This window comes from Diadema setosum, chromosome 19, assembly GCF_964275005.1.
Source record: "Diadema setosum chromosome 19, eeDiaSeto1, whole genome shotgun sequence".
Lineage (NCBI taxonomy): Eukaryota > Metazoa > Echinodermata > Echinoidea > Diadematoida > Diadematidae > Diadema > Diadema setosum.
Window position 1 is genome coordinate 8,526,860 of NC_092703.1, and position 13,985 is coordinate 8,540,844.

Consider the following 13,985-nt stretch of genomic DNA (forward strand, 5'->3'; position numbering starts at 1 on the left):
GCATTCAAGAAGCCACACACACACACACAAGCACACACAGTCGATATATAGCCAGTACCGACACCAATTCTACACAGTCGTTCCCACGCCGTCTCCTTTCGTATTTATTTCTGTTATTATGTTTTATTGTCGTTTATTGATTGTCGAGATCTCATGATGCAGCAAGATTGTTTCTTTTGTACAAAGAGGTTCCCAGGCCTGCCAAAATGTGGAAGGCCACACTTGGGTACAGGTGAAATGTTGTACATAAATAATGAGAGGAGAAAATACTAGTATTCAACAGTACGATAATAAAAGTACCGAGATGGAGTACTAACAAGTATCATTTTGTGTGTCCTGGCGTCCTTTCTTTATACTTCCTTGTAATGTTCCATTTACACATAATATACGTCTCATTTAATCTTGATACAATTGTTACAGGTGGTATTATTGTCATTACATTATCAATATCATTGCTATCAGAGCGATTTATTCTTCTACTTCATTATCATCATCATCATCACTGTCATTATTATTATTATAATTACATGTATTATTATTATTATTATTGTTATTATTTTTATTATCATCATCACCATCATCATCATCATTATTATTATTAGCAATGTAAATAGTAGTACAGTAGTGTAATATTGTTATTAGTTTTATCATTATTATTACTGCTCTTATCATCGGTACGTAATATCATTCGACCATTTTGTAAACAATATACACGAGGCATTGATGAAAATATGTATGAGGACATCACAATATACAGATTGCATATCCAGCCAATATACAAATAGTTCACATTACACAGATCGGTTATGAGTGAATAGTAAAGTGTGGTCTTTTGAATAGGCAGTATGAACGTGATGAAAAACTTGTCACGTGACAGCTCTCGGCCAATCATTTGGCAAGGATCCATATCACCAATTTATGATACATGATAATTATGTAACATAGGGCATACTGATAGTGGATCAGTGTAATCGGGTCTCCAGTACAGGAAGTCGAACAGAGCTTCTATATAATGAATAAAAAAAAAATTCTGTTATGAACCACCGATCATAATCTTTGACGAGAAGTGATAATTCTAAGTATGGCAGGCAGCTGGAAATATCATCGCAGTACAGTATTAGTGGTCTGTGAATAAAAAAAGACAGTGTGTCTGTGAGTAGCACTTTGATAGTTTCGTATATCACCTGTATATCGTATATTATCATCTGGATATCTTATGATTGTCCACACACAAACATTGAAAAAAAAAATTGTTGAATAACATATTCAACATTAGTATACAACATATCTAAAAATTAATATTGTTTCGCATTGTATTTGACATTTCATATGTAGCCTTAGATAGCATGTCCTCGTTTGAAAAACAATGACGATTAGTACATACACAATGAAACATATGAAAATAACCTCATCAACATTTCCATTAGTTATACTACTTGATTTAACAAAAAAAAAAAAAGAATGACGAAAGAGCAAAAACAAAGTACACTAGGTCACATAAAATGTAAACATAATAATTAGATGCCCAGAGGGCTTTACTGTGCGTAATATGCAATTACATGCAATGACGCCTTCTTGTCGACCTTTCATGTGTCATATCGTTAAATGATGAGGACAATTTTCTTATGTGACACAAAATAGAGAGCAGTTTCCATAGCTTACAAGTGATAGGATAAATTAAGTACCGTAATGATTGTCTCGTACAAAATAAACCCGTATGTTTCTTATAAAACAACAGCTTAAACTATAGTAGTCAACATTACATTTTTTTTTCTTAGCGTAATATTGAATTTAAAATATGAGTTCTAGATTTTTACCCGTCATTTTGGCATAACGGCGCAGTCAGAAGGTAATAAAGATATATGAATAAAAAAAAATAATGTTATGTCACACAAAAATGATCCCGAAAAGAATATTGAAAGCTGTTAGGAGTGTCGGTCAAATTGCATGATATAACTTCTTATCTACAGGTTCTCATTGTTACAGCATAATTAGCAAAGCGCGCAAAACTCACTTTCCATTTGCCCTTAATCGTGTTAATGGCGACGAATTGTGTTTTGTAAGTTCTTTCTTATCTATTTAATCACTCGCATTTTGTTAATTTCATGAATTTCGAAAGCACATCAGAGTGCAGCGTCATATTTTCTATTATTTTTTAAGATTTTTCACAGTCACTTAATAGCAAATTTAGGTGATAGGTGTTAAGTCACTACTAGTATGCTCTCAGGAAAAATAAAAGAAACATTCCCCGGAATCATCATCGATAATTTCGCATGGAATGCATCGCGTCATTTTTGATATGCGCTGTTGGTGTGACGCGAATCTTTACCTATACAGTTGAGAAAGATTTTATTTGTAACGTTTACCATCAAAAGTTTGTATATAGGGCCTATCCTGCCCGACGAATCGTAATAAAGTTCCGATTGACTATTTTTTTTTCTAAATTAAAAATGTACTGTACCTTCGTGCCGAGATTGATAGAACCCATACCACCAAAACAGTAAAAGTGTTCCTGACCACGCCTTTACCTTCGAGTTAATGTTTGATAGAGAATGGGTGCACAGAAAGAAAAAAGAAAAAGGAGAAAAAAAAACAGTCAGCAAAAAAAAAAAAAAAATGATAATAAATAAAGATAAAAAAAATGACAAAAAAATTAACAGACAAAAGTAATGAAATGAATCATTCTTGTCATGGAGTCCATTCAACAAGTCCCAAAGGAGCACAACGTCCATTTTTTTTTTCCTCAGTTAGAATTATTTTCCATCAACGCATATTCTTACATTCAAGGGGCAAATGCATGACGCCTCAAGCTCTACCGAGTTGCCCCGCGCCGTTGTCGCATCTTGTCTTCTGCGCTTTTGTCTTTCGTAGTGGTCTGTGTGACAGCTACCCATGTACCGCGATCTTTAAAGTTTTGCATCTAAATATCAATATTTTGAATTAAAACATGACAAAGTACATCAATGATCATAATCAAGCACTTTGAGTGAATGATGAACGATTGGTGCGAATTTTGGGGAATGATGGTATTTCTCCACGCACAGTTATCTAATAAGCTTTGTACTTTTTTCTTGTTACGCGATATCGACATCATCTTCTTGTTGCTTCTCCATTCCCTCATTCTGCTTCTTTCTTTCTTTCTTTCTTTCTTCCTTTCTGATTATATTCCTCTTTCATTATCATCGCCATAAAAAATTCAGATCTTTCGATAGCCATGGAAGCCGTTGATATTTGGCAGTTCCTTTGGCTTGGACTTGTGTCTTAACGAAGTTGCAGGTAGCGTGGTACCGGTTTGGTCCTGCCACGCCACTGCCTTGGCCGGCTTACTTCTCCCACTGGCTTGGGCCCCATGCGCCAGGGATGATTTGGCGGGTGACGGTGGCAGAGCCGACTGAACGCGTCCCTGGAGCGAAGGAGCCGTGAAAGATCGTTGGTGACGCCCATGTCGGAAGCCAGTTTGACGGTTGCCATGGTAATGATGCTGGTGGTACGGGGAATGTCCCGCCAGCGCGGAGGAAGGCGTGGTGACAGACATGTAGCGGTTGACTGGGCGGGAACTCGACACAGGTGTGGCAAAGTTCGTCCCCAGACGATGTCCAGGAAACGCATCTATATTGGTGAAGGGGGGAAAAACACATGATGGAAATTAAATTAATGGAAATTCATCAGTGAGGTTCTGCAGTATAGGGGCAAAAAGCAAGTGAGATGTTACATACACAATAAAAGGAGGAAATTCCCTGCTATATATAATCACGCCTGACTTTAAAGAATCTGTTTGTATCAAAATGATCACATGTTCAACAATCGTCCGCGTGTTTAATGCCTTAATTTTTCTCCCTTTTTTGCCATTTGCGGCAATAGAAAAGATTTAGAATTTCGCTGTCTTTTAGTATAAATATCTGACAAACTGACAATTTTTATTGCTTTAACTGTACAAGATTCAGCTATTCGAGATGACATATTGATACGGCACTAATCATCCTGCAAAATATGATAACATAGACATATTAGGCCTACGTACTGTGTGGCTGATAGGGCAAGGCAAGCGGCCCAACCACTCCATCCGTTGGTAGCGTCGATTCCATGCCCTGGGACTCGTCAATGTCTCCGATCTTTGCCGTCGTTGTGTTGTCGACATTCACAGGGGCTGGTACTGACCTGGCCTTCTCAAGACCCCGTTTCGTGTAGATCAGCCTTTCCGCGTCGCCGGTTGACGCTCTGTGAAGACCCGACACGGCGCGGTGGCGTCCCGCGGAACGCCCTACCAGCTGATCCGCAGCAGTGATCTTCCCGTTCACAATGAAAATGCACGCGTTGCTTTGAAACGTGGGCCGGAAACGCGCACTGCCCTGATCGAGCATCGATAAAGTCGGGGCGGTTCCGGGTTTGACAGGAAGGACGCCATTTTGGCGTTTGTTCAACTGGACGATGAAAGCATCCTCAGTTCCCGCCCGGGCAGGCTTCGACTTGTTAGCCAGGGAGTCGCTGGAGTCCATTTTGGTATCGTTCGAGAGTTTGTCATTGCCATCGTTGGGCGGGTTCATCAAGATGTCATGGTTGTCATGTTCATCGGTGTTATTTTCAACATCTGGAACAGGCGTTTGTATTTTGTTCCAAGCTTTTCGTAAATCGTCTTGAATTTCTCGTTTCGTTGGCGATTTTGGTCGTGTTTGCGTGTGACTGATGGGTGGAATACCGTCCAATTCGACCCGATTGCTCTTAAATCTGCCTTCCATCTCGTAATCCTTCTCCTTTGCAGCCATGCTTCTCGTTCCACGCCCACTGACTGGCCGACGAAGTGCAACAGGTGGACTGGGCGTGGCTTCCGTGTCCATACTCGTCTCATCGTCACCGCCTAGTCCTGTAACGAGGGAAGTCATATCGCTTCGCTCCGTATCAACCACTGATCCGTTGCCATGGTTACTGTCCGGATAGCCCCATCCCATCGCGATGCGCTTGGCCAATAGGCAGTAGGCAGCGTTCTCGGGGGCGGGTCTATTCTCCTGCACCGATGCCAGGACAACATCTTCCCGATGTCCGCATTGAACCAAGGCGCTGATGATTCGGTGATCCACTGGGATTCGCTCCGGTGTATCCCCGAAGCGGGAAGGGTAGAGGCGCCTCGAGTACCCTCTGTTGATCCAGGGATGGCGCATTACGTCTGGTAGTCTGATGCGGACATTTTCTTTCGGTTCCAGTAATTTCCGAAGCAGATCTTTGCAGTCTGAAACAAGAATTTCAAACAAAAAACAAACATTTACGTAGAATCTTAATGTGAGCAGTGACTGCCCGAGTCATTTTTCATAATTTATCAGTATCCATAAGGTCTACCAGTATAATAATTCTTTCATCATAGAGTGATTTAGAAAAAGTCGATGTGAGTTTACTTAGGTTTACATTGCTATCAATATTCATGCTTTCACAAGTGAAACGATTTTATGATATTGATCTGTTCACGTCGATGTGAAATATATACACCAACATCTATTAGGAGGACTAAAGGAATGCCACTATTGGGAAAAAAGTTTGCTTAGAAGACACGCAATCTGATTCACAGAATAATTACAGCAGAGTAAAAAATGAGAAGGAAATAAAAAGGAATGACGGAAAGACGGAGAATAAAGAGACAAAAAAAAAAAAAAACTTACCCGTGGTCATTCCTTCTGGTAGTTTTACACCCTGCAGAATTCTGGTGTGCAATTTGCTCATGTTGTTTGGTGGATCCACTACGAAGGGAAGCTCGCCCGTCAGCATAGCATACATGTTCACCCCTCTAGAGAAGTGGAAGAGTCCAGAGGAAAACCCACGCGTCATGATTGTGTTCAATCTTGATCATGATTTCGTTGAATCACTTTAATATGTTTTTGTCAATATAGGTTTGGCTCCAAATTATGCTATTGTTGGTGGCCCTTTTGTAACTTTTATGTACATTGTTGTATTTGTTTCATTTGTTATGTTTCTGCTGCGTCTCTTTTTTTTTGGGGGGGGGGGGCAAAGGCAACTCGAATGTGTTGTGAAGTATGTAACACGATGAATGATATCCACGATAGTTTGAAACATCCTTTTGTTACAGTTCATACAAAAGTTGAAAACGTGTATTGCCTTCGGCTACTCGCGACACTTTAACGCAATAAATGACGTCAATGTTTTCATTGTGTTCTCGTGAATTATAAAGGAATGATATAAGACTCGTAATCCCTTCAAGTATCTACTTCAGTTGATTGCAATGTACCAAGATAATATCATCATCAATGAAATATCATCCAAGGCGGAAATATGTCAAAAGGTTGCAAGTCTTATCCTCGAGGTAGAGGAAACTATTCAATTGCCTGAGTTTTAAAATAATGAAGAAAATGGGAAGATATCATTTGGCTATTCCTGTAGGTCCATGAGCAGATCAACCCCCCAAAGCCTGAATGTGAGATAGATATGGGGGGGGGGGGGGGAGGGACACAATTGTTATGCTGAACAGATTGACTCACATGCTCCATATGTCAACAGCGGGTCCATAGCTCGAGTTGCAGAAGATCTCCGGGGCGGCGTAGGCTGGCGATCCGCACTGCGTCCGCAACAAGCCGTCGTGCCCGAGAATGTTGCTCAGCCCGAAATCTGAAGAAATGAGACATGTTGTTTATACAGCGGGATACATCGTAACTGTCGTAACCTTTGCTCGTACGCGATGGACTGAGATGCCTTTCATTGGTTTATGAGATACGATGGGTCAAAATACGCCAAAACCATCGGCTCTCAATGCTCAAAATTAATGTTTGATGACAGACCAAAGAGGCTACGACAGCAGCTCTTGCTGGAATGGCAATTGTCATGGTAACAACAAGAATCCAGCTTCCTGATTGGCTGTAGCCACGGAAAGTTGCTATTCTAGCAGGAGTCGTTATCCTAACATCGTTTGTGAAACAGGGCCCTAATCAGCATGATAATTGAGCTCTACAACAAAATGAACAAAACTGCACAAACGGTTTGTCTTCAATGTCTTCTTTGGGGGAAAACAACTCTTTGGAGAGTCACGAGATTCAATTACTTTTTACAGAACAGATCAATATGTCGTATATTAATGCTGACTACAATGTCACGAAGAAGAAGACAAGTATCTATTAACTATTCGTATATACAGAATTATGTTCCGGGGACGACATTCCCCATCAACCCTACTTATGTATTATATTGCTTCACAAAAGACTGATAGCCTCCACTATTAATACTTTCATCGACCCGGCATTCTTGCATATAGCGCCACCAACTATGTCCTTGTGATTCATTACTGATCTCTATCGCGTCATAATCACGGTACTCACCAATGACTTTGAGGTTCTGGTCCGCATCGAGGAGAAAGTTCTCGATCTTGATATCCCTGAAATAAAGGGAAACAAGAAATAATCATCTCGCTACAAAAGAAACATTTATCAATCAGCTTATTTCAGTAGGCCTACAAACAAGCGGCGACAAGATCTTGTCGTGTCTTGTGGGTCAGACTTTATGCCACCGTCAACGGATGCATTGTTGATTTATTCATTGTATAAAGTCATAATGGTCGCAATGCCAGTAATCGATTCGGAAATAAAGTTCATCTCTTATTTTAAGATTCTAGGGTAAAGAGTTTGAAATATTATGATAGTAGAATTGATAATTTCGTCATTAATTGCTGTCATAATCATAGGCTTACATCGATCATTTCATATCTTCGTAAGATGAGTGTCATTACGTGTCTTTCTGTTTTGTATCATTATGATTTGAGCTCACATTAAAAGGGTTGTTTTCATTTCGGGTACAATCCCCAAATTCCAATAAGTTCTCTTCATATTTACTTTACTATGAATTAATTCTTTTCTTCAAAATCTGCATCAAAACAGTGGGCAAATATTACTATTTCAAGTGAACGTTGCAAGGATCAGAAGTATTATATTCGTGTATAAAAGTTGGAATATATCACACATGCATGTATACATCTTTGTTATACACGGATCCACAAACTTTTGATTGATATCAATGAACATTTTGATACAGATATTTATCCTCTTTAAGTGATATTTGCACTGAAACTTATCGAAAGTATGAATTCGTCTATAATGAAATATATTACATAATCAATCATTAATTGCACCGTGCTTTGTAATGATCGATTATTTCTTCCTTGAATACACACCTATGAACGACATCATGGTGATGCATATGATCAACTGCCGACACCAGCTGTCGCATGTACTTCCGGGTCTCGCGCTCGCTCAGCTTCCGGCGGCGACACAGGAACTGCATGAACGTGCCCCCCTCAGCGAGCTCCATGACGATGTAGTAGTTGCTGGCCGTCTCCAGCACCTCGTAGAGGCGCGCGATATTCGGGTGTCGCATCTTCTGCAGCACGACCGCTTCGCGCCGGAGATTCTTGCGCACGTAGTCCCGATTGGCGATCAGCTTTTTATCGATAACCTTGACGGCAACCTTATAACACGAGGGAGATAAAGAGAGAGAGAGAAAAAAAAAATGACACGAATGGTGTAAATCCATTGATTGTGTAAGGTATTATATGTAGAGCACAGGTATGCCTCTGTCATGTCTGTGTAAACTTATAGTAAAAGAAATAAGGCGTGTAGGCCTATTTTGTTGTGCAAATCATAAAGTTTCGTAACTGTCTTTGATATCACGTGCTCAAGAGACCGTTAGTACATATATTTCAGTGGCGGATCTACGGGGTGGGTGGGGTTAGGTTTAACCCCCCCCCCCCCCCCCCCGGGGGGGGGGCTCCTTTTATTTTCTTTGTTTTGTAATTGGGTTTAGGAGTGTAATCTCCCATGGGCTTTTTTATTTTATTTATTTTTTTATTTTTGCTCATTTTTGGTCATGTGCCATCGGCATTTGGTCAACCCCACCCGCCAACATTCGTTGATATATTAATTAATATTAACTAATATGTGTATCTAATATAGATACAAATTATATACACATGCATGTGTATGTATTTCAAAACGATACACAGGAACATCAGTACAACTGAGTGCTGTGGGTCTGATTGGTGGGAGACTATGACTTAAGAGGATCTTATACAATGTACACTGTAGTTCAATTGAGAATATACGGTGCCTAATCGGATACGCATAAAAAGCCAGAAACATAAAGCATTTGTATATTATGCTGTCTGCATAAACGTATACAAATTATATGCAATTATGACATAAATATTGTTTATCGAAAGTTGAAGCACGTTTTCTCGTCTAATGTTTTCCTAAGATTCAAAAATATCTTTATTCAGATATTTCTTGGCCAAAAGACTTTGAAAATAGATTTACATTAAAATCCGTTGGATGATAGTATTACTTTATAAGGGTTGATAAACGTTTAGACAAAACACGCAGACTTTATCAGTATTATGACCAATTTATTAAGTTTGAACAAAACTACAATATATTTGTGTGTATGATACTAGCACATTATATCCGTGATATTCGTCGGCCAAGATCCATGCAAGATTGCAACGTACGCTTTGATGGAGTCGGTAACTCATCCTATAGATCTATAACCGAATCGTTTTATATTTTGCAAATACAAAATGCCACGTTTCCTGCAATCATGCTTTAAAAGTAATATATCTGAACGCATTACCCAAATAACAACTTGACCTAAGAAAGAAGGCGACACCATGCGGCCGTAATATCAACAAAGAGTCTACCGAAGCGAGCTTGTTACAGACATCTTCAAAAGAAAGACTGTTGTGTACACAAAAAGTGAACATGAATTGATCTGGAGTAACGCGTGTACCAGTACGTTATATAATCCCCCACTGTACGGCGTGTGTAGCCTTATGACGAATGATGACTACTGTAATCGAATGGGCTTTTGTGAAATTCAACAACGCAAACAGAGCCCGCTTCGGGAATATCACTACAAGACAATCATTGATTTGTCGGTATTGATCCTGGAACTCGTGCAGATAAGAAAGAACGTCGACTAGTGGACCAGGCACAATCAGAGAGAATGCGGCCGGACAAGGTTGCGGTTAGTGCTGTGAAGGTCACGTACGTATTTGTTAGCTCCAGGACCTGTTCCTGAGAATCGAGAAATTTTGATTACGCGGGCATACCACAAATCTCCTGAAGAGTTTTCTTCTCAGCCCGATGGAGATCCTATTTTGTCCAGATTGTTTAACCTTTACAGATTATAGGCCCTATGTATTCAAGTATTTGTAATATTCAGACAATAAATATGATCATTCAACAGATGCTGACCATTCTAACATGATCGTTGTACCAGAATTACGCATGCATGCGGAACGCGACATTGCATGGATATAGGAAGGTGCATAGCTTGAGAAGTTGTTTTGCTTCATCTCACTTTCACTGCTGCGCTCCATGATTTCAGATAAGAATCAATCATACTTCAGAATAGACAATCAAAGACTGATTTGAGCTCCAGTCTAAGTCGAAAAATATTTCTTGGATACTCTGATGTCCGGATAACGAATGAATTTTGATAAGCGTTATGCCTTATATTATTGATCCCACCCACACCCCAAAAACCAAACAAACAAACAAACAAACAGATTGTGAGAAAAATTATCGGCTTCTGTAAAGTTTAAAATTTGTAGTGAGTTAAAGGACAAGTTCACTTTCATACACACGAATTGAGAAATGCAGCAATATTGATAGGAATATCAGTGAAAGTTTGAGGAAAATCGGACAATCCTTTCAAAAGTAGTAAATTTTTGAAGCTTCAAGGGCATGCTGCCATTGCAAACTACTACAGCTTGTGGTGTCACGTGTGTAGAACAATTATAAAGAACCTATAAAGAAAATTCAACATATCATTAAATTATTTTCATTTTTCGTGCACAGTGAAAGAGCACTTATGACTTGCCTCTTTCAGAAGGCAGGGGGTATTATGCTACCCTTCCATAACATACGTCAGTGACAAGTCGAGGGAATGTGTACTGTACCCCCCCCCCTCAAAAAAAAAAAATGTAAAATTCTCTTTTAATTCTCTTTAATCTTTTTTTTATATTGTTCTACGCATGCGATATCATAATCTGCAGTAGTCTTCTCATCCAGCAGTGACAGCGCAGAGACTTTTAAACTGATTGTCCTATTTTCCCCCAAACTTTTACTGATGTGTTCTAAGAGTATTGCTGCATTCACTCAATCCACATGTACATGAAGATGAACACTTTGTCCGTTCACGGCGAGGTGTCGAAAGCTGACCACCAATTAATCCAATTGACGATAAGAAACTCTACCTTATCCGTAAGACTCTTTTTAAGCATAAGTCATGAATCGAATATCATGAAATATATGGTTGTATTTCCGCGTTCTTTAGGGCCATTTTACAATTTTAGGAAATTCGAGGAAACTCGTAGACGTGGAGGAAGGTCTTTTCGTAGAATTGAAGAAGATTTTCGAAATATTGGGAATTTAGATTGGAAGACGAGCGTCCAATGTGCGCTATGTCATTTAACTCTGAAAGGGGAGGAAGCTCCTTTTCGTCTGGCTGACCTTTTATTCATGATTTTTTTTTTCACTATATGAACATGGATGACGGCAGCAATAACGCCAACACTGAAGGAACAATGGTCATGGTAATATTCAAACAATAGTGACATTGATAATAATCATAGTGATAATCAGATTATGCTATTGATACCAATGGTTCCCATGCGAGTACTATTCCGATCACCATCTTCTCCATTACCGATATTTGCTGCTAATACCATGAATACAGATACCATTCCGTAGTAGAAATAACAATAACGATAATCAGAGTGGTCGTATCTGTAGTTTTGACGATTGTTCTATAAGTTGGAGAAGGATGTGCAGTAGTGGTTACCGAAATAAGTTTTTGTGAATTTCTTAAAGATGAGTATCATATAGAAAAAGATGGAAGCAGAAAAAGAAAAAAGAACGAACAAAAAAGGTAGAAAGAGAAGAACCAAAATCGTCATCTTCAGCGTCGCCATGGTGACGAATGTTACTACGTATTCTCACTCAGTAGTCCTTGTGAGGTCACTCACCTGTTCCTGGGTCAAGATGTGTGTCCCGAGGCGGACCTTGGCAAAGGATCCCTCACCAATCACATCCCCTAAGACATATCCACCAACTTTCTTCCGCAGCACCGTGCAATCAGACTTCGATCTCCGCCGCTTTCCATCTCCTTGACCCCTCCCTCCCAATCTCCCTCCTCCTCCTCCTCCTCCTCCTCCACCACCACCACCACCACCACCTCCACTGGTGCTGCCGCTCTCACCGTCGACCTGGTCTTCTTCCTCCGCCGCAGCTTCGCGACCCGGACTACCACCCCGCGGTCGAATGATCGGCGCCGGCGACATCACCGGCTTGACGGGGCTGGGAATGACCAGTGCTACGCTAGCCATGTTCCAGGGCCATCGTCATTAAGATCTCACAACGATGTTGGGTCCTATGTCCGTGTAGCCATGGCAACAAGTCATCTTCTTAAACGACACAAAATCGTGCACGCGAAATGGGACACCATCAAGTTACCCTTAAGTTGCTTGACCTTAAGGAGATCCACATGATCGTTTCGCAATCAAACTTATCATAATCCTTTGTCTATTCCATGGATATACGTCTCGCCGTGATTAAGCAGTATTCGTATCAAATTATTAAAAGAGCGGGGAAAGTTTTTGGCATTCCGATGTCACTTTTGCGTGCTGGTGTAAAGTATGTCCGTGTCGTGTGCGTGTGTGCGTTTCATCCACATTCTCAATGCTGAAGTGATTGGACCTAGTACTACCCGTCAACCCGTCGTTCCTATGGGATGGCCGTGCACAAAACACATCTCGCCCCTTCACAACCGCGGCAGAGATATAAAAGAGGAGTGCCCCTAAATCCCTTCTACTCTTGTTTTTTGCCCTGCACTGAAAAGGGCAGGCAAGGAATTACGCGGTCGACGGTCGATATTATCGCCTGAAAGCCAAATCGATACTCCGATGAATGGGCAATTCTGCGTCCTACCGTAGGGGAATAAAGTGGTGAAAAGAGTCGAGAACAAAGGACTTTTACGATCGCGACCGCTCGATACTAATGATGTTCGCTGTTGATTTGTTATTCTAGTCTTTATGCGAAGTTTGTACAAAAACATGGCCTATAAATAGGGGACAAGCAAACAAACAAGTATCGGGTATGTGGCAAAAATCACCAGGAACGCTTTGGTATGGTTACTATCAAGAACTATGGCGATTCAATAATGTACCTACCACCTCTGGAGACATCAATTTTGCTGTTGCGTTCTTGTTTTCCACCTGCCATACATTCTGCTAGTATTCTATTCTATTTCTCTCTTACTTCTTCTATACTTCGTTTTCTCTATTTTGTCTCACTTTATTTCTCTTTTTTTTTTCCTGTAGGCTACTTGTATATTTTAGATCAAGTGTGTCTCTGTAGCCCATCCCTTATTGTTTCTCTATTTCTTCATGCAAACTTTTAAGTCTTGGCAAAGGTTGGCATTGTTAGGACCTTAATGATAAGCACAATACAAGTTGTACACTGATAAGATGCAGATCTGATTGGTTAATCACTGCAGGGCGTTTTCACATTTCAGCAATTGCATGGCAGCTTCATACAAAAAATTTCTGAGTGGATGGGGTGGGGGCACCATTTGGCACCCCACTTTAAGATATACTGTGTACTATGTGAAGGGGCAAAGATTGATTGTACATTACTCTTTTCTTACGCTTCAAGGTATATTGTGAATATACAATCTGTAAATGTCACTTAGAACATACACAGATAAACTAGTTGTTGCATCAGTGAATGGCTGCATTGAGAACTCTCCAAAAAGTTTGGATTTAAAGAGAGAGGGGAAAAGAGAAATAGTGCATGAGAGGTATGGCAAATATATGTGATTTGATTCTGTCATATATATATATATATATATATATATATATATATATATATATACATACATATATATATATATATAATATGCATTTGTATATACATATATATATATATATATATATATATATA

The 13,985-nt window shown here is 39.9% G+C and overlaps 1 protein-coding gene across 1 annotated transcript; it reads right to left on the reverse strand.

Moving 5' to 3' along the window:
* Positions 1–3,196: 3,196 nt before the first annotated feature.
* LOC140242976 (uncharacterized) lies at positions 3,197–12,370 on the reverse strand. Its single transcript, XM_072322717.1, has 7 exons — positions 12,011–12,370; positions 8,162–8,454; positions 7,314–7,369; positions 6,483–6,609; positions 5,649–5,773; positions 4,022–5,224; positions 3,197–3,609 (listed from the first exon to the last, which is right to left on the reverse strand). Exons 1-7 carry the CDS (start codon positions 12,368–12,370, stop codon positions 3,197–3,199), a joined length of 2,577 nt encoding a protein of 858 aa, XP_072178818.1.
* Between the last annotated feature and the right edge of the window lie 1,615 nt (positions 12,371–13,985).